At 43.8% G+C, this 22,200-nt stretch overlaps 1 protein-coding gene across 2 annotated transcripts in view; it reads left to right on the plus strand.

Annotated features, from left to right (window-relative positions):
- Positions 1–10,909: 10,909 nt before the first annotated feature.
- The window catches only part of Cpr (Cytochrome P450 reductase), a 37,417-nt gene continuing 26,126 nt past the window's right edge, over positions 10,910–22,200 (plus strand). Inside the window, exons 1-2 of one of the 2 annotated variants that reach the window (XM_075684871.1) lie at positions 10,910–11,044; positions 20,107–20,345. In XM_075684871.1, coding sequence (XP_075540986.1) covers positions 20,113–20,345 — 233 coding nt within the window. In that variant the 5' untranslated portion in view covers positions 10,910–11,044; positions 20,107–20,112. The remainder of the gene's footprint in view (positions 11,045–20,106; positions 20,346–22,200) is intronic. The other variant, XM_075684872.1, reaches the window with a different exon arrangement.

Below are 22,200 nucleotides of genomic sequence, written 5' to 3' on the forward strand. Positions count from 1 at the left end.
TTCCGTACCTGCGCACGTGACTGTACGACCGTGGGAACAAGCAGACGAAGAAGTGCATCTCTCTTGCTTCGGTGTGAAGTAAAACAAAAAACACACAGACATCCCGTTTGTGTGTTTTATTATTTCTCCAAACTTCAAGTTTCTCGCATCATTATCTATACATACATCCGCCCCAATTCACACGCTAGCTTACGCCCACTCTATAGCCAACGTACCAAGGATAAGTGAATGGACGCACACTTGAATCAATGTGCCTAAGCACAGTGACGATGACCTCACTGACAGCACACGAATGTTCGAAGCTGAGTGTTTCCTGACAGTCCACAGGAGCAAGCAAGTGATTAGCGATTAACTCTTTGCTACAGTTAAGCTATACATATTACAAAGTACAGACCATCTACGTCCCAAGCCTTGTGCCCTGCAAGAACAAGTAGTTCGCAGCTGAGCACACCCGCGAGCGATCAGGCAGGAAATCAACAATGAGATAGTGACCGCACCTGAGAACTTAGCTGAGCAAGAAATGTGAAAAGCCACTGCTTCAAAGTATTTGTCAAATAAAGAATGAAGACCAAAACACACTGATCTTGATTCGATTTATAATAAGTGGAAAAGTTTGAACAGCGAATACATTTTTAGCCCTATTTTAGTACAAACACCGTGTACACTGCTTGCGCCATTTATCAAAAGCGTAATGAGCTTCCAAAGCACATACATTTCCTCTGAAGCTGAGGCCAAAGCTACATGTCATCCACCCAGTCAGCCTCTGCGATATCCACCGAAGGGGATGTTTGCAGAGCTACACCAGGGGTCTGAGGCAAGCAATGGATGTGTCTCCATGTGATCATACATGGCAGCACTCACGGGATCCCCGTGAAATGGGCTTCTAAGTTTTGAAAGCATCAAGCAAAACGTGGGCGGTGCTTCCAGCGCTGCTTGCACGCAAGGTTTCAGTATCGGAGAGAATATAGGCAAATTTGTGTCGATAAATATATCAAGAACGGATGGCATTCTTAAAAGTGTGTATATTAATTGTAACTTTGGCGTTAAAGCCACTAATTAATATCATTTTACAAGTAGCTGGTTACGATGTCAACCCTGCACTGGTGCGCATTGACCAGCTCTTTGATTCTCTCAATGAGTCAGAGTAGTCGCTCACGATCATCGTGGAGCTCTGACATGCTGAGAGTCAGAAAGAGCATGGATTTGTCTAGCTGCTCAATCACTGCGAAGACGTTCCTCTTCCTTTGCGCCCAGCAGCCCCTCAATAGTATATGCCATCCTCAAGCTGCTCAAATAAACCCTTGAGGAACGCAAAGTCCAAGTTGGCGCACTTTTCGAGGAAGTCTTCAGTCTTCCCATGTCTTTCATTAGTACGCAAGTGTCTAAAAGCACTTACAAGAGACAGACGGGAATCATGAACATTTTGACAGCTTGGACAGTAGCTAATAACATGGCGCAAGACACACCTTTGGCATGCATAACTATGCTCCTATACTGCTGCGCAGGTTCGATCCTGGTGTCCCAAGCTCTTGGGAACTAGTAGTCTCAAGTTGGTGCAACCTGGCTCGAGACTATACCACTGTGGTTCGTATTTTTTGCTGAAACGCTTGCCTCGCTCCACCGGGCAACATCAGTCCGGAGGAGGAGGGGAATGAAAAGGAAGGAAGGAAAGGTAAGAAGAAAAGGAGTGCTTCTATTGGGCAGGGTGTCAAACTTTAGCTGTTCCAAGGCCATGCATGCTAAAAAAATGCATCGAAGTGTATTTATACAACGGGCGACAACAATGTTCACATGAAGACTTACTTTGTTCTCCTTTTTCGCTTCCTAATGTCTATAGTTTTGTTTTCCTTTTGTAACTGTTGCTGAACTATGTAGGTACATTGAACAATTGGTCCCGTTACTAGCCAGCAAGGGTATGGGATTAAAAAATTTGCAAAGTTTTCTGTAATGTGAAAATCAAAGTGACAAAAAAAAATGAATGCAGTGGACACCGTGAATGTAAGTGCTGACGTGTTGGTGCAATTAGTCAGAGGGACGCAGATATATTATTCCCATCGTGATGCAGTTTTCAGACTGTCAACGAAGTAATACATGTCAATAAACGGTATAGCTCGCGTTTATATAATAACAGCGCTAGCTTAAAAAGTAGCCGATTTTAGGCCATGAGGAAACTACGTGGGGACTCGGCGAGAATCGTTTCCCGATGTAACATTTTTAACACGGAGAATCGATACTGACGACATTGAGTGAACTTACATTAATCAAAATGTAATATCAACTAGACGAGTTATATTAAAGCGACACTAAAGGCAACTACCAAGTCGGCGTGGACTGTTTAAATACCATCCCAGAAACCTGGCAACGCTTGTTTTGTGCCAAGAAATGACTTAGTTTACGAGAAAATTGCATCTGAAAGGTCTGAATGCCTTTGTTGAAATTTAAATTTCCCGCCACCAAACGGGGGAGCGGTGACGTTGCATACGTCATCACCACCATTTGCTTCCTGCCGTCGGCGAGTAAAACGGCGCCCGACAGACGGCGTTACCGAGTCAAGACAGAACCAACAGAGCGGTGGATTCGCCGCTGCAGCTGATTTTTGCTCAAGTGGCGTGGACCGTTCGGGCATCCCGCGACATGAAATGGAAGTTGAATTCTCTGCTACTAGCAGTTCGTGCGAGTTTCGCGAGTCAGCAAAACCAGCGCAGCACTACGCGATAACGAAACTACAGAAACGCGAAAGCGCGGGCGGCGCTGAGTCGAGAGCAAACGAAACCTTCCGACCACCCGCGTCTTGTCAACGGCAATTTCAATGAGTTTTTTTTTAATAAAATAGAACAGGACAAGCAACAAGTTACTTCATCTTATAATAGAAAGGATGTTTTTAGCAACGAGTAGTTGAGCAGTAGTGACAGAATTTAAGTGAGGAGTGCTTTTGTCATCGGGCAAGTGCTTGAGTGTCCCCGGAGGAGTCTCGAATCATGTCCTGCATTTACCTCAATTTCTAAATTATTAAAAATCCGTTCGCGATAATATTGACACCTTAGAGATTCTCGAGCACTAATCTATCACTTCAGCTTGACTTAGTATTTTGCGTTTAGAGTCCCTTTAAGTTGTATCCGCGACATTGGACATGCCGCAAGGAAATTCGAAACAATAACCGACATGCATTAATTGATGTGAACAAAAAAAAAAGTTGGTCACAGCGTTAAAATCGCGCAACAGAGCTTTCAAATGAGGTAAAAATTTCGATCACTTAACCAAATGAAGCTGCACCTTTAACCCAGAGACACAGAGCAGGCGATGCGGGCACGGACCACGATGGAAGGCACGGACCAAACCCGCTGAGCACGTTAAAAAACGCGGTCAAGCGGCCAAGCCACAGTAGCGCACCTGTTGTTGCACCACCAAATGTTATATTAGCTTGTAAATCTTCATTCAAATATTTTATTCAAACTTTTTTCAAATTAAGGAATACCTTTAGAAAGCTTTATTGAAAGTTTTTGTTGTATTGTGATCAAGTACACACGAAAATTTGGACTGGCTTTAGTTTCAGATGACACGGTAAATTTAAATTGGGAGATATTGATACGCGCGCTGTCGCCGACAGTGTTCTTTGCGAAATAGTCTTGTGCATAAGCCTTGCAGTACACTGCTTGATTATTGTATTTTGCGGAGCGCTGTTATATGACGATAACAAACCGATGTAATCATTCCACCGATGGTGTTGTCGAACGACGGATGTCGAACGAATTGTTGCAAGCTGGAGGTAAAAAAAAAAAATGCGCGCAAATTTTGTTTGTAAGACTTGGAGATCGACTTTAAAAACGTACTACAGCCTTTATGTCTTCATTAGATCTTACAGCAGAAGTCTTGAAGACGTCTAATTTGGAGCTTAACTTAGCGCTAGCCGGGCCAAGCTGGTTCAAGCCGAGTCTGGAACGCCTGTAGCCGACGCTTGCTTCCTGGGTCGGTATTTCGCCCTATCTTCCTGCGTTTAGCGGAATACCGGACTCGCTAAAACCGCCTAGCTAATAATTCTACATGCATATTGGTGCATGCATGCACGCAATATCAGAGTAGTGCATGCGTCATTCACCTTGGTTTCCTAGCTGCTCTCAAGGTGGCTAACGTCCACGCTTGATCGCTGGTGAAGAGCTTTTAGCTTTTGTTTGAGACGAGGCCATCAGCGCTGGATTAAGGGGGGGGGAGGCTAAGGGGGCTGCAGCCTATATAGGGACTCACCTCGGACAGTAGGAGAAGGGGGCCCATTTATTCTAACCTGCTTAATTAGTATCTGGAACCATGGGCAACGGAACTTCGAGCGACATGTATGAAGCGAGAAAACCAGAACGAGCAGACGGGGCCCCCCGCCTAATGTAACAGCATGCGTTTAGCCTGATCATTTGGGGAGAGCTTGTCGAGCTGCAAAAACAGGAATCCCCCGCCACCCCGGCGGGGCCCTCTTTCTTACGAAGCGAGGTGCATTTGCTTGGAAGAGTTTTCGTGGTTTCCTGTCAGTCCGTTTGTCCAGTGATGTCTGGAGTGGAGTGGCAAGGGGAATACACCTAAAACATGTAATGTGGGATGAGGACCTAAATCTTCCTTGCCCCTCGTCACCACCACGCCAGCCTCCACCTCTCAAATAGTTCCGCCGCTGTCCTCATAGAAAGGATGTGCAGCAGCACCGAACAGTGCCTCCCATTCGACTTTTCTTTACCGTGATGGTAATTTGGGCGGGGGAGGATGAGTCCGATAGTAGATGATGATGAGTCTGATGGCAGAGTCTAGGCAGGAAAGGAAAGAAGACGTCACACGGTGCTTTTGTCCGAGTTCCGTGGGGCTTGGAATGTTCACTGTACGGGCTAGGGTTGTGGAAAAGTGAAGGGGGAAGTTGGAGAGCTGGACACAAAGGCCTGTCTCGAGGGCCCATTCCTGCCTAGTGGCTGCGCACCCTCGCGCGCGCTCGACAGAAAAAGTATAGGTCAGACCATGGCCGCCGAACTTTCCAGAAAGAAGTAGAAAAAGATGACTCAGAGGCGACGGAGGGCGCGTAACTTCGCCCACGCTAGGAGTCGCCCTCTCCCTTTCGTTCTCGCGCTCGGAATCGACGGGGCGAAAGAAAAATCGAGAACATCATAAAACAGACGATTGCTCCTAGCGCATAGGAAGACGGGACCGGAACGGGAGGAGTGGGTTTGTACGGAGAAGGAGGGAACTTGTACAAGGAACTCTATGCGTATGTGAACGCCTGCTTTGGCGCTAGTAACAGACAGACGCGGCTCGCGTCTATAAAAGGAAGTTAATGGCGGGCTGCGATTCAGCCCCGAACCGCCGGTTAAGCTTGCATAAGCCCGCCCGCCGAAGAGCTCCCGGGGGACGCACCCCTCTCGGCCAGCCATGGACCATCCAGGCAGTGTGCGTCAGTCATCGGGACGGCCACCGTTGGACAGCTGCGGTTGCGTCGGACTGACCAAGTGCCCGGTGAACAATTAAATAGCATCCATTGATGCGAAAAGGCTCGGTCGGAAGCATCAAAGTCGTGCGTCTAAACCAAAGGCGAAGTTAGAAAGAGAAGAGCGTGAAAAGAAGCTACCAAAGATGACAAAGTACCTACTCAATGCAGCTTCTGCGGAGCAGTATGATCACTATACCTAGAGTCCGCATCAAACTCCCAATAGTACTGACTATGCTTCTGTGGAGGACTTGCCAACTCCATCACCACGGTTTTCTGGCAACTAGCAAGGTTTGACTCATCTTGGTTGTCTGGATCCTGTGAAAATGATGCCAACCTCGGTTGTCCATATTTCTGAGCAACTGACACTAACCGAGCCCTGTCCTGTTCCTATAAGTCAGCAACGTCTATGCTACTCGGCCGGGCCCCTGCCACAGAGCTCCAGGTGTCCGGTCCACCACGCCCGATTTCTACTACTGCTGATCAACAGGTGCCAAACCTCCCCGATGAGCCTCCTTCTACTGACGAGCGCCAGGAAACATCACTCCAAGAACCGACTCACTTGTTTCCTGTTAGTTTGGCTTCAAATAATCATGTTCCCACCCACAAAGTGTGCCTCGAGGGGACGAATGAGATGGCTTCTCATTGTGGCAACAGAGAAGCACAGACGCCCCCGCAGAAAGAGGTACGTTGCAAGATTCTCCGAAGGGACCCTGCTAAGTGGACAAACGTTATTGCTGACAGCTTTCGGAGTGTATGCCTTGAGAAAGGGCAATTGTATTTTCAAAATCGGGCAGAAAATTTTCTGTCTTCCGAAAGGCAATACAAAACTCAGAAACGCTATATGTCACCTCATCTTTTCGTGCGAAAGGCTGTAGATGGGGAGGCATACAAGTGACACTGGTTAATGTACTCGGAGTCCAAAGATTCTGTTTACTGTTTCATGTGCAAACTATTTTCGATTTCAAACAACCCCAGTACTTTCACCACGCACGGCTTTTCTGATTGGAAAAGAGCAGAAGAAAAGGTTTGCACACATGAAAATAGCGTCGAGCACCGGAACTACGTGGCAGCATGGCTCGCCCGCTCTAACTCGAGCAGCACAATTGACAAGGAGCTGGTTAAGCATCTTGTCACTGAAACCGCTTACTGGATAGAGGTGTTGAAGCTCGTAGTCGTTGTAGTTAAGCTTCTAGCTGAGCGCAACCTAGCGTTTAGGGGCAGTGAAGAGATCTAAAATTAAATTAAATTATGGGGTTTTACGTGCCAAAACCACTTTCTGATTATGAGGCACGCCGTTGTGGGGGACTCCCGAAATTTCGACCACCTGGGGTTCTTTAACGTGCACCTAAATCTAAGCACACGGGTGTTTTTGCATTTCGCCCCCTTCGAAATGCGGCCGTCGTGGCCGGGATTCGATCCCGCGAGCTCGTGCTCAGCAGCCCAACACCATAGCCACTGAGCAACCACGGCGGGTTCAGGAGATTTTTGGTTCACCGAGAAATGGCAATTATATAGGAGTGCTTGAGGCCATTGCCAAGCTTGATCCCTCTCTAGAAGAGCACATCAAACGCTACGGGAACAAAGGAAAAGTTCGCCCGTCGTATTTGTCAAAAACCATTTGTGATGAATTTATCGAGCATATGGCCAAAGGCTGTTAAGGAATGTCTCATTGACGAAGGGAAACGCTCAAAATACTTCTCTTTAATTGTTGAGTCGACTCCAGACGTTACTCAAGTTGATCAGCTGTCAGTTGTTTTATGGTAATATCTAAATGGGAAAGTGTTCGAACGCTTTCTTGGATTGGTTCCAATTAAATCGCATACAAGCTTGTATCTTTTCGATACCGTGATGTCCCTCTTGACAACCAATAGCATCTCAATTGATGATTGTAGGGGCCAAGGTTATGATAATGCGAGTAATATGTCAGGAAAATACAAAGGACTGCAAGCTGAAATCAAACACCTGAACGAATTGGCAGTCTACGTCCCGTGTGCTGATCATTCACTGAACTTAGTTGGTGCTTGTAGCATTGACAGTTGCCTTGAGGTGGTCAAATTTTTCCCTAATTCAGAGACTATATGCGTTCTTTGCTGCCTCACCTAAGCGATGGAGGTATCTTTTGGACAGCCTGGGCGGAACTGGCGAGCAGCTTATTTTGAATAGTCTCTCTGAGACCACGTGGTCAAGACACGCAGAATCATGTAAGGCCATTCTGAAAAATTTCAATGCAGTCTTGTGTTGCCTTGAAGCTATATCAAAGAACGAGGAAGAAAACAGTGACACTAGGAACTGCACTCTCTCTTCAAGAAAATGACAAAACTAGAGACTGCATTCATGGCGATTTTCTGGAGTGAAATCTTGGAGCGCTTTGACAAAACGAGCATAGCACTTCAGAAACCAGGCCTATAATGACATTTCAACTGCTGTAAACCTGCTGAGCTCTCTAGAAGGCTTTGTTAATTCTTTGTGCCCTCTCTTTGATACCTTCGAAGTGAGAGCGCGCACGCTAAGTACCAATCAATGTTATCAGGATGAGGGCAAACGCATCGTTTTGAGTAAGCAGCCGGACAGAAAAAACGATAGTGCGCTACAAGGTAGAGAACAATTTATCGTAGAGCCCTACAATGTTGTACTTGACAGTCTAGGCACTGCTGTGCGAGTGCGAAAGGCTGCCTACACTGAACTCTGCAAAAGGTTCGGATTCTTAAAATTGCTGACAGAAGTTGGGCACGAGCCCTCTCTGGCACAGCAGGCTGAGAAGTTGGTGAAAACTTACAAAAATGATTTGGAGCCAGCATTTTCCGCTGAAATCGTTCAGTTTGTGGACTTTCTGCACAACTCTGTATGCCAGGACACGAGTCCCCTGGGAATAATGAAGTTGCTGCACGAAAGAAAGCTGATTGATGTGTTTCCGAACCTTTCTTCGAGCCTCCTTGATGACAAGGTGAACTCGCTTGCTATCATGTCCATCGAAAGTGACCTCCTCCGCAATCTATCCTTCGAACAGACTATATCTGATTTTGCCAAAGCGAAGGCGTGAAAGATACCATTTTAAAAGAGGACTGTTTGCGCTATACATGAATAGTTCCAATAAGTTCATTGTGTCGCCTCCCAGCCTCCACGTTGCCAATGAAACGCTGAGCAGTGTAATTCAAGATATGCAAAACTTCGTTGTTCGTCTCTTGTTTGTTCTTCTTGTGATATTTAGTGTGCTTATAAAGAACTGTATTTTTGTTGTTTTTGATAGTGCCACGTTTATTTGGTGTCGTCCTTGCTTGTCTTACCTTTAACGAAAATATTTTCAGGTAATGTTTTGTAATTACAGTTGGTAATTTTCATCTGCATTCTAGTGAATTTTATGTTGTTTGTATTGCCTTAAGCATTGTATATATCTATTGCATATTTATAGAGTAACGTGTATAATGATTACTGCAGTCTGATGCTTGAATTTTAATAAAGAATGTTTTGGATACAACCATGCGTCTCCTCACGTGATTAAACTTAGTGATGCAAACAAAGACTAGCTTCAGAAGGATCGACATCTGAGCTGGGTTGTCTTTTCTATATTCTTGTTCGTCTTGAGTGCATTAAACTTTTCCTTAAAGCCTAGCTTTTGCTGAAGACAGAATGCAGATTAATCACAAGGTGAACATATGTGTTGGTGTTTACAACAGCACACATTTCAAGCAAGTTTGTTGTTTTCCCTATAGTAATAGTAACAATAATAATAAGCCCATTGATCGCACTTCGTTCTTCTTAATTTGGTGGAATTGAAATGAAACGGCATATTTCCAGTAGCGTAGCAGGCGACAGGAGAGGGGAGTCATATAGGGAAAGGGGGCCTGCATGCACATTAGCCCAGGGCCCTCATTTTTCTTAATCCTGCCCTGGAGGCCATAACAACAATCAGACAGGCAACGACGACGAGTATCTTTTCTGCTCACATGTGGCTATCGCACCTAGCTAGCTGTAAAAAAATATAACCGTTCGTTTCCTGTAGTATCTGTGATTAGGCCCTTAACCTGATTCACGCAATAAATGCCGACGTCGCGACTGCCACGCGGTTATTCTATAGCCACACTTGAACGCGGCGGTGAGGTCGTCGCGGCCGTGATCCCAAAACGGACTGCGACGCTGGTTATCGTCTGCTACGCTTACAGCGATGACTATCGTGTGTCTAACAGCTGTTGCACCAGAAAGAGGCACCGGAAATGGGACAGCCTTTATACTCCTTTCCCCAGTGCTTATAAAGTCTCCTTTTCCTTGAAGGGGGGGGGGGGGGGGAGCTGCCGCGAATGCATGGGCAGCTTGTAAGCTGTGAGCGTGGCGGGGGAGGGGGCTATATATCTGTACATGTAAAGCTGATTCTCAGCTAGGAAAGCGTGGGCCGGGCCCCCATCAATTGTTCGCCTCCTCCCCCCCCATTATTTTAAGCCCTGGCCGTTCCCATGATTAACTCTTTCTGCTTGTGTTGAAAACAGATATAATCTGACTAAAATGACCCCGAAGGATGTAAGAAACTGCGCGCCCTCACGAGTTAGTTTTTAAATATCAGGAACCGAACATACTCTCTCAGAGGAAACTGTATAGGTATTCTGTGACTGTATCACAGACTGTATCACACATAGAGTTTCTCACTATAATGTAATGAGAAACTCTATGGTATCACATGTTCAAACGCAGACCGCTTCGGCACGTGACCCAACTTTTTGCCGGTGGCAACCGCGATATGACGCCACAAAGCGTAAGCAAAAAAAAAAAAAAAGTGTGCTTGTTTTTTAAGTCATTGCACATCGTCAGCGAATATATATATATATATATATATATATATATATATATATATATATATATATATATATATATATATATATATATATATATATATATATATATAAAATACGGCGACCACGCGTCGTTAGTCTTGGAGGCCACGCAAAACCCGATGCACATTCTGAACGTTGTCGCAGCATTATTAAACTGGACAATGCAATGCTTGCTGATGCTTACACATATAACTTTCTTGTTTTAATATAGCAAGCAAGTTATCTCGGCAATGCAGAGCCGTTCATCCATTCAGTATTGCTCTTTTTGATGCGCCGTAATAAAATGAGATGTTGTGCGTCATAAAAGCGCAAATTTTGCTCATAGTTTAAAGAGTCTTATTACACCGCGAAGTTTTTGAATTCCTAAATATTTGCCTAATTCTACTCATACACTATTCTAACTGTCTCCCTCGAATTAGTACAACAGCTAGCGTCATCTACTGTCAAAATAATCGACGCACAAAAAATTATAATTTTAAAATACAAACACATGTTCTTACTTGCAACTATTTGCGTATATTCAGATATTTATAAGAATTTGGTAGTATAAGACACGTAAACGCTTTCACAACAAAGTAGCTGTAAAGAAGGTAAAAGCACATGGTGGCGCTCACGTCGGCTCCACAAATTTTGCTTTTACTTCATCATATCTGTGATGTTGCAGCCGTACAGCTGACGGAGCCGTGGCGGTGCGGAAAGGGCCTTCATTAATGAAAGTTAAACGCTGGGCTTTCTACAGGACTAATCAACTTTGCCACGACGTAAGGTACGTCTCATAGAGCCCTAGTAGGCCGAGATCGCTCATTTATTTGGTGTTTCATAGGCCTAACCCGCATATTTTTACCTCGGTGGTGGTCGGAGGGTGAGGGGGGGAAAGGTGCTCTAGTGGGGGACTTCGGTATTTGACGGTGCGTCGCGAAGCGACGTCGTCGACTCGGCTTCAAATATTATTAGGCTCGTCTATTCGTTCCGTGGGAACACAGCACGTAGATCGATTCCATCGTTGTCGAAATCCCACTGAGCCCCCATATGATGGCGAATCGAGGGTGCGTGGAATATATTTCAAGGTCAATATGTTGCAATTCCACCGTTTTTTACCTCTAGGGAAGGCCGTCCGTTTTTTGCTGTTTGTCCCCGATTTCTGCTTTCGCTGAAGATCACCACCAGACCAGATGCGCGGCAGTTTTACGAGGACGTTGCTTTGTGCCGTGGACGGAAACTGCATGTTGCCCAACACTTGCAATCTCTTGGCCCATTTTTCTTTTGATCTCCTCTCCTTTTTTTTTTTTTTTCACCAGCGGTAAGCGTGACGTGCAGACACCACTACGGATTGCGTGCGTATATGCGTACGCACCGTACGCCGTGCGAAAGCGAAAATAACTATGCACAAGTGGAAGTTATGTCTGCTCGAAAGTGGCAACATTCCTGCACCTGCTGCTATTCGTGCTTTAATGTGTGGTTTCGCGTAGCGTCGAAAAATGCCCCTCGTCAGGAGCTCCGCGGCAATGGGTGTAGTCTTCGGTTTGGGCTATCAGAAACAACTCCGCCACATTTCAGCACCTGCTAGGGAGGAAATGTACTGATTGCTCAAGCGCTCAGAAGTTGTCGATCAGCGGTGTCGTTCACAGGTGACGTACAAGTCGAACCGCAGCGCGAGGTCATTGAAACGAATAAAAGTAAGTCCCGAATAACTTCATAAGTCCCCTGACAGCCACTTTTCTTTTTTCCTTCCTTGTAGACGTATTACTCATTCGTACAACACAGCGAGCTTTTTATTTTCCCCCTTAAATACCTGTCGCTTCTTTTCTTTTCCTCTCTCTCTTCTTTCGTGTAGTGTCAACTGTTTGAACGCGGTCATCCTAATAACCTGGTTAGTCTGTGTGCCGCTCATTTGACTGAGCGGCAGATAAGTGTGCTGCAGCTTCTCGTACTGATCGTGCAGCGGAAATGCGCGCATCGATATCGTTCGTTTGTAGGAAGTTTATCAAGAGGCTGGCTAGTTTAGCGTTACTAGTCCTCGAGTTTAGAAGTTTCGGGAGAGGAGGAAAGAAACGTGTACCATGTTGCCATGACGCCTGCTCGTGACGCCGGCTTATGTACGCATGTCTCCGGAGAGTTTTCCCCATACATTTTTGGGCACGTGCGACCCTGACGTCACACTGAAAAGGAAGAACAAAAGGTAATTTGCCCCTGGATGTCGCAAGGTAGCCCGGGCAGTTGTATCTCAAGGCAATCAGCGAGGACCGCAAACACGAGCCGGCGCGCTCTTTTTGCTTGTCTTATGTGTGCGTGCCTTTTTTTTTATACCGCAAAGGTCGCGCCGTGTCTGATAGTTCCCTTTGTTTCCTGCTTACTTTATCTCACCTACGTCACAGCATGCGGCCGGATTGAGGCTAGTGGGTGTCTACTACAATTTGAAAATGCTTCTTGTAAGGACATTGGTACCCCGTCATTTCTGTCTTTACGGTTGTGTACTCGGGGTTTTTTACAAGCTCGTAAGGTTGCTTGTTGCCACACGTCTTGAAAATCTTTTCGTTTAGCTCTTAATTTTCAACTGCTGCTTATGAAACCTAGAGAAAAATTTGTGTCTCCCCTGTTTCATTGTTTCTCGTGCACCTTGAGGAAAACGGAGAATGCATGCACGCTGGTTGTCTCACGTACACACACGTGCTTTCTTTTTTTCTTTGGAACTGAGAGTGTCTTGGTGGCTTGGCTGCTTCTTTCGTGCTGCAGAAGGGTAGGTTGGATCCAAGTGACAGGCGAGAGGAGAGCAAAAATGCTTAATGTCTCCACGCCAGCCTTGTCACAGACGCTTTGTTGCAGCCACAGTGCTGTGTGGCGCAACATTAATCGGAGTGTTGGGGTGCTGCATGGTCTGGTGGCTGCCACATGCGTTATGTCACTGCGTTTTTTTTTTTTTTTTTCGGGAGACTCCAGACAGTGTTAGGCCAGCATCTGGAAAGCCCGCTTGGTTTACAGCTCCGCTATATAGGTCTTCGTGCTCCAAGACATTTCCGCAGTTTTGTGCAGGTCGTCCCAACGGGCGTAAGTGATCTTGTTGCACTTGGTTCTGTGTTCCTCGTGGTTCGAAATGGCTTTCCTGCTGTGTCATGCAAACAGTTCTAGTAGCACTGTGCTAAGTGAAGTTACATATGTGCCTGCGTCATCAGCTGCATGGTTGTACGAGTTTGGACAGTCGGCCATTTACAATTGCATATTGCCCGTGACAGGTATGTTCCATGAGAGCCCCCATTCGCTTAGACAAGCTGGCTTAGTTTATTTAATTACATGCCCTGCAGCATTCCATTATGGTTAGTACTTCTGGCTGGTTCTGCAAATGGCTTAGTTCAGTTTGTGGGGTCATTGATTGCTCTTACTGGGAAGACGCTGCATTGTAGGGTATTAAAGTTATCTATGGTATTCACTAGTACCTGGCATTTTGCTTTTGATCTGAGTAATTGGACGTAGCATATAAATAATGGCCCAATTTGCTTTATTGAGCTTTGTCTTAATGGTGCTTGCTTTAAGAACGTTTGGAACTGTAACAAAAGTTCTAATGTGAGTGAAAATGTTTGTGGGCAGTAGTGAGTAAATACGCTTAAGAGGAAGCTTTAGCTCGGGTGCTCTCATCTAAACACATGTAAAAGGAGAATTCGTTTCTCTTGGCAACCACTGCACCAAATGTGACTAGGTTTGTTACATTTAAACGAAAAACTTCAAATCCAGTAACTCTTGGTTTCGAATTTCTTTATTTAGGTCATCAATTTTTTTATTAAAAATTGGCAAAAATAGAAAATTTTCAGAACACGAAGCTCTCAGGTTTGCAAACTCTGTAACTCAACAATGAAAAATGATATCATAATTATGTGAATTGCATCTAATAGTACATCTAAAGCAGGCAAAATTGATATGTTACACATATATCTAAAAAAATTTAGTAATATAGAAATACAGCTTTTGCAGAACCTTTGTACACAACATAACGAATTCATGAGATGAAAGGGGGTTAACCGAGGGGCCTGATTTTTATTAATCATAACAAGCTAACAAACAAAGATGCTAAGGAAAAAGTAGGGGAAATTGCCTGTACTTACTAATAGAATTAAGCAAATAAATTAATGACATGAAAGTGGCTGAAGAAACAAGTGGTTAGTTGCCATTAATTCATAATTTCTTTAATTCAGTTAAGTCCAAGTAATTCCCCCTATGTTGACCTTGGTGTCATTGTTTGTTGGCTTCTTACAACGAATTCACCTAAGATATAAATTGACATATTGAATTTGTCCTCTTTGGCTGACCTAATGGATGCCGTTTACAGAACTACGATATCTGTTGTTGATGCAGAGCTATTAATTTGTAAACATCGTGCTTCTAGTCTTTTCAAACGTTCAAATTTTGGAAAATTCTTTTAACAAAATTCAGGCCCTAAATAGAAATTGCGCTTCCAACAGTAACTAGAATTTACCTTTCTCTCTCAAATGCAACAAATTTCATAAAAATTGGTCCAGAAGTTATCTCAGAAAAGCGTTTTTGCGTTTTACATGTGTTTGAATAGGCTGCATCGCAGTTGGGCCTGAGCTAAAGCTTCCTCTTAAGTAGATACTGCTTTTTTAGGCAAACCTCTAGAACTCTCTAGAAACTGGCAGAAAAATAAGCAAGGACAGACAATCTGCTTGCACCTGCATCTGCGCTGTGCTCGTTTCCGCCACATGTGTCAAAAAGGAAAAAGGGTAACCAAAAAAAAAAGAGAGAAACAAAGAGGAAGAAGAAAAAAGGCTCATCGGCATTTTACAACTAGTTGTACTGTGAGCAGAACAAGGTGCAGTTCTCTTTGTTGAGAGCAGGGTAGATATTTAGCTCACTTTGATTCGGTGAAGGGAGCATTTCCTGAGCTGACTGTTTGCTGTTCCTCATTTGAGTCACTAGGGTCAATCTTCTTATACCTTTTTCTATTTATATATTTTTTTCTTGAACAGTACTTATCTGAGATGACTACTTATTACTGCAGAGACATCCTGGACACATTGCTCTCATTTGCCTGATAACTTTCAAGCGGTACATTGTAGGCTATCAGTGATACTACCAGTACTTATCCAAAATGATTTACTACTTCGGACTTGCTGGACACAATTCCCTCAGTTTGCTGGTAACTTTCAAGAATCATTGGTGCCACTGCCAGTAACATGTGGTCACATTTAATTTAACAGTGTTCAGTATCATTATGTGCAGAGGTTTTTTATATTCATTGCTTTCCTTTCTTTTTCTTTTTTTTTTTGCCATTTGTTGTAATTGTAGAGGTACTGTGTACACTACATTGAGTTTCTTGCTACTTCATGAAACTCTGGCACTAGTCTCTACAAGTGGCACCGGTACGGTGCATAATCCAGCATTGGATTGATGGCTAACACATTGACTTGTCTAAACTTCGGCCCTCGGGCTTTGAACAGCCGTGTTACTCACTGTAACCTAATACTGTCATCTCGTACTTGCCGTATGACTATGATTAGGCTCAAGCGTCGTCTAATTTCTGCTTTAGTACTGATGCCAGATCATTACAAATAAAGACTCTTTGAAATATCTAGAATAACTGCTAATTGTGAGCCGCTGCCTTTTGCCATCTACGTTCAGTGACATGCTTAAGACTTGCTCATGCAGTTGGAATTACATAGACTTAAAGTCATCACAATGCATTCCCCTACGCTAAATAAATGTCCAACTAGTACGCAACACAGCTGAATCACGGAGAACAATATAAAGAGCTGCAGCCTGCTTTTTTTTTTGTCTTAATGAAGCCATGCGAAGTCTAAAAAAAAATTAAACTACCCATCATTCCTGTGCTAGTTGAATGACTGAAGTCCCAGATTTTCCTGTATTCTTTTTTTTCCTGGGAACTCCATGCGATATTCTATGGAACACTAGTTAAGGTCAACTGTACCTGGATAATGCGTACTTCATACTCCGCTTGCGACACACTGTTGTGTCGCTTATCATGTTTTTATCGTCACATGTGAACACCCAGGTCGTGGACATTGGTCTTGACGGACCGATAAGGAACAACCTAGCTCAGATAGCAGGAATGCAAGTAGTCTTTGAAACTACAAGGCTGTGACTTATCACTGTGTGGGCAGGTGACCTCTTTCTTTTGTTGTTGTGCAAGCGGAAGCTGCATTCAGTAGCCAAGTTTGTCTTGTGTAGATTCTAACTTTTAGCTGTTTCAGGCAGCTGGACACTGCTTCTTAAGGTAAAGTCAACATGCCGGTTTAAATCAGTTCACTCCGTAGAAGGCTGATTCATTCAGAGCTGAGCCGTTTTTAATTGCGTCATACATTACGATGTTCAGGTGAAGTGTTAGTGGAGTGAATTTGGTCCACTGAGTGAATTGTTAGTTTTGTTCATTGCTTTATATACCCTCACTGGTTGCAGGGCTGCAACAACCACGTTATACAAAATTTTTTTATTTCACTTGAAGTTTCTTGGCTTCGCCAATTTTAGTGCAACAGTGGGATGTATTTTTGACCCACGTTTTCTTTCGAGTATTGTCGATGTTGTACAGCAGCTGCAGACAAACTGCACACAGTGACGCCTTGAAGATGTGACAGTACTGTCAGGTTACATATAGACAAAAGGCACTGCTGTACTCTTGAGTAACATCTGCCCGTGAGCTTATTACGACTTAATTTGGGGCGAGTTGTCTTAAGAGACAAAGTTAACACTTATTCATTCATTTATTCATTCATGGGTAAGCTCTTGGTTGAGAAGTGTCCTGCCAAAGATTTATTTTTTAAAGTGGCAGTTAGGATGCAGCGGAAAGTCTGCCATTTTTGCACTTTTTTACCCTAAGCTTTGCAGCACTCTCTTTGATTGCTTGCGCATGCCCTATCTATATTTTCAGAGAGAGAAAGAAATCGTATGGCTGGTAAAGCTGTTCTGTGAAACATTTGTTGTGAGGTCTTAGATGGCTTCTGCTTTTATTTGCATGTGTGTACTTCAAAATTCTAAGCAGCTGTCATTTACATGTTGCAAAAAAACATAATCTTTTGAAAAATTTTAGTCCACAGACTAGGAGCATTTTAAAATTAGACTCCCCTAAAGACAAATGTGAAGGGACTTTGGAAACTTGTTTGTCTTGTCAGACAGCCAGCTTAAGAATAGTGCACCGAGTTGATTGGGAACTAAACATATGTCTCTGAAGTGAACAGCGCATCAGGGAATTAGTCTTGGCAGAGTTAGTCTGAAACTGAGTGTGCTGTGAGAAATGTACTCAAAATATTATTTTATGCAGGTCTTAGTTGTGATGAGCTTAGCTTTCTGGTGTGGCTGAGACAAAACAGAAGCGAATGTTGATCTAGGAAAGTGGCTATGTTATATGTCTGGTAATCAAAGGTTGTGGTTGCATACACTTATATATTTTTTTTCTCTTGTAAATGCTCAGTTTAGTAATCACTTGTTATAAAGCTAAATTAGTGTACCAGAATGAACTACAAATAACCTCAGTTCAGTATGATATGCAAGTCTGCCATGCCTGGAATAGCTAGTTATGTCCACATTCCTGCCATTTTGTTGTGCAAAGATTTGATCACCATATTCTTCCAAGGGGCAGCTTTTTTAAGAGCTTGCTAATTAAATGTGTAGGAAGGAATATGCACAGTTCAAACATTATTGGTGCATGTTTTATAAAAAGTCTTTCTGAAGCCTTGCCTGAGTGCCTATTATGTATTTATAGCGAGCATTGTAGCATTTTGCCGCTAGCGCCGTCTTCCTATTCGATATGCCTGTGAAGGCCAGGTCTTGGTTTGGTTCTGGCCAATCGGCCTGTTCTCAACCATCATCCCGTGCGGCACTTGTGTAACATGTGTGTCGGCGCAGCGCAACTGTTGTAAGAGTCTGTAACGGTGTCCGAGCTGTACCACTCGAAGGTGTCCTCACTCAACAGATGGAATGACAGGGTTGTATTGCTCAAGTTCCAAATGCCTCAAGTTTACATCCAGAAGGAAAGGTTGTGGTACAGCAGAGTGCGTATTCTTAGTCGACCCTTGTTCTGTCTGTTTCACTTCCTTTTGCTGACCTGTCTGCAACTGCGAGGAAAACTTGTGACAGGCAGGGTTTAGAATTTTCTTTTTCTTGCCTCGTTCTCAGCTTTTTCATGTTTCTTGGCTACTGTAAATAAATTACGGTATTTCAGACTTCTAACACGAGGTTGTAAAAGTTTAGAAAGCAGCTTGCCGACGTGCGTACAGTTGTGTGTGGTTTTCCTTATTTCTGGCAGCGTTCCCTGTATTGTCTGAATGGGGCGCTTTGTGGACGTCACAGCTTGTTTGCATTATGATGAAACTCTCAAAGCTATTTTTTTAGTTGTTCCAGTGGATCCGGGTGAACTCCAAGTAGCACTCAAGGTCAATGTTACAGTCATAATTGTGTCCTAAAAGAGTGCTCAAGGACACTTGATCATGTTTTCACTGTTTACATTTGAAGGGGGCAAGCTGTTTTCTTCTTAAGAGAGTAAATTGCAGCTAAAGTTTAGATTGCAGACAGCGTCTTGCTCGTTCGTGTGTTTTCTAGTTATGGCAGCTAGACTTGAATAATACCATATCCGAAGGAAGTAACTAGCCCAGAGTGAAGCGCTATGCAAGCATGTTGGCAGATGTTTTTTTGAGGGTCTCTTGTTGAAAAGTTACACTAAATGCAAAGTTGCCCATCTGCTTGCCATGTTTTTTGGTTTGTTGGTTAGTGTTATTTGGCTTTGTTTTTGATTGTCTGCATCCATCAACTTCCTTTGTATCATGGGCAGTGAGACTAGAGTGACAAGCATGCGAAGGTGTTCAATGTAGCTTGCAAGGTCTTGCTTGGATAGAAAGTTTGCAATAGTGGTCAGCTTCATACTTCCTTGTGGTGTGATGGCAATTGGCAAATGTGTCCGCGTAGATCCTGTGTGGAGGTGCGTGCCTATATTGGGCACAGAGACTTGGCCATTATGGTGAAGTGTCACATGAAGAATTGACTTTGGCATTGTCAATGCCACGCTGTGTGCATCTGTCATTAGTTGGGCTTGTTTCATTTTTATTCGCTGCAGAAAGGTTGGTTGTGTGCAAACAAGCTCCTGCCTGATTGGCATTTTTGTTTGCCCATCCTGAGGCCTGCCTCGTATGAATTTCTGTGCGTAGGCTCCTGGAATCTGGACACATTGGTCCTTTATCAAATTTTAGTTTTTGTTACCTCTCTGCTGTTCAGTTTTGTTGTCATGTGTGTGCTTCGGTGACCTGTAGCTGCAGAGCTATCTGACTATTAGAAGGAAGAACCGAACTATTTGCTAGCAGGGGATTGCCAGCAAACAACAGAAATGGAGGTGAGGAAAAACCTAGAGGGGAAGACCAAGTGGAAGTTGGGGCACTTGTGTGCCTCTTCCTTTTCGTTTGCTGGTTCAAAGCCATATACCAATTTGCCCAACATGCTACCCTCACACACAATATCGCAAATCTATCTCTGCATATTGCAGAGAAATAGTGCCAAGAATACCTCAAGAAAAGCTATGAAGTAACATTGAGAATACACATATTCTTAGAACTATTAATAGCAGACTAATTGCTCCTTAAAAATTATAAGTTAAGAAATATAGATATTTCTACCTCCATCACATTGTTGCATGATCATAACCATTATTTACCAGAGCACCAAAGGTCATTGATATGCATGTGTATTTTTTGTATAGCCTTCTTTCTTAAGCAAAACTTCTATAAAGTTTTAGATAAAACTGTTCTGTCATAGCCAGCAGCACAACTTTTGCAAGTACCCTAGAAGAATGCGACTGTATGTGCTGCTGTATCTTTGCAGTGCCACATGTTGTGCCTTGTTGCTGTGCATGCAGCCATGGAAGGGACGAGTCAAGATGTGCCGCTGAGTGTCGACAGCAGCCCACTGGGAAGTCAGGAGGAGGAGGAGGCACCCCTGTTTGGCCTATTGGACGTGCTGATCCTTCTGGCATTGCTGGGCTTCGCCATCTACTGGCTCTTCCTGAGGCGCAAGAAGGCCCCCACCTTTGATCCAGCCGCCATCAAAACATTTTCTATTGAGTGAGTGCCTTGCCGCAGTTGCTTAACTCTTTCATTTCTACGCCTATAGAAATCAAATCAATTTGATCGACAAATTTTCTACGTGTTATGCATTTCTGTTAGAATTCTTTTACCAGCAACACCATGGACTATCTGAAATAACAACTTAACCTTAACTATTTGTCAGATTTGTAAATTGAAATTGAATGAATGAAATGGAACAATGTTTGACCACCACAACTGATGTATTTTTCACAGAATGTATTCTTGCATTGGGAGGGGTGATAATATTCAGCAAGAAGAACGAGGTCGGCTGTAAAGATGCCAGTATCGCTTTTCGACTTCACATACCCTTCAGCTGCTAATGTTTGGAGCCCTTGTTGATGGCTGTAGCTGCAGCTAAACTTTTGGAGCAATGCTGAGTGGAAGTTCTTGTGAGATCTATCCGCACGTTGAGGAAACCTAAAGTGACTTTACTGATACCTCAGGACACACAGCCTACTTGTAGCATCCTGAATTACTTTTCACAGTCACCTTGAAGCTTGAGGTGTTCTTGTGTTACACTATTTTCTTTAGAATTTCCATTTCATGGCTGGTGACATTTTTTACCTTGTTTGCCTTCCTCTTTCACTTTGTGGTAATTCTGTCACTCTTGGCAGGTTGACTCGGAAGTCCCAGTTGCACTTGCTTAATGGAAACTTTTTAATATTTGCGAGCGACGCAAGCTAAATTGCGGGCAGCGCTGCTGTCCTTAAAGTATTTAGCGTGGGTAGAAAGCGTGCTTTTGTGTGACTATTTTCTTTCTTTTGCAAGGTCGCTGAATGATGAATTCTTATGACTTGCATGAGGAAATGCTGTGCGAGATAGAGAAGCCCCCTTCTGTGTGTCAAAAAGACAATGTTCTTGCGGGGAGGTGCTTTCTTAAACTTTTGCCCATTTGCAAGAAAAATGTGAATGTTCCAAAGTACGGTCACAACACGTACTCCTCATTCTGCTTTTGTCTTTCTCTTCATTGTTATGTGATTAATATTAAAAGTGCAAAGTGTGTAGCTTGCATTACGACGACAGGAAGACACAATTTCCTCGTCACGTGATTAATTTTAAAAGCACGAAGTGTGCACTTTGCGTTATGAGGGCAGGAAGACTCAAGAACTTGCTTGTTCTGGGCAAATTTGAAGAGTCGTTTACTCAGTATTGAAACTTGATTGGTAATTTCAGTTCACCCCGTTGATGTCCCCTCGTGGGGTTTGCACCCGCCGTGGTTGCTCAGTGGCTATGGTGTTGGGCTGCTGAGCACGAGGTCGCGGGATCGAATCCCGGGCCACGGCGGCCGCATTTCGATTGGGGCAAAATGCGAAAATGCCTGTATACTTAGATTTAGATGCACGTTAAAGAACCTCAGGTGGTCAAAATTTCCGGAGTCCTCCACTGTGGTGTGCCTCATAATCAGAAAGTGTTTTTGGCACGTAAAACCCCATAATTTAATTTGTGTGGTTTGTGCCTGTGTAGTCACCATCATTAACAAAAAGGTGCCAATGTTCCTACCGAGATGTCAGAAGTACTAGAGTAGTATAGTGAAGTTTAATACAGGAACACAAAAGCCATAATATTGTATTGTTACTATTTTGCATAGAAGCTTGTCTATTAGGCCAAATTAGTTTCACATTGTAACATTGAGCGTTCTTGGCAGAGGTATACTATTGCTGCTCACACCATTTGTCCTTGCGTTAGAGGCGTAATGTTGTCGCTTGCACCATGTGTCCATGTGCTAGCTTACTGCGCCATAGTTTTTGTTTGGATATGATGCACTGTGTTGTAACACCACTCTTTTATCTGTACTCATTGAATCTTTCGGGGCTTACGCATATTCAGACGC

Source organism: Dermacentor variabilis, chromosome 3 (assembly GCF_050947875.1).
Source record: "Dermacentor variabilis isolate Ectoservices chromosome 3, ASM5094787v1, whole genome shotgun sequence".
Taxonomy (NCBI): Eukaryota; Metazoa; Arthropoda; class Arachnida; order Ixodida; family Ixodidae; genus Dermacentor; species Dermacentor variabilis.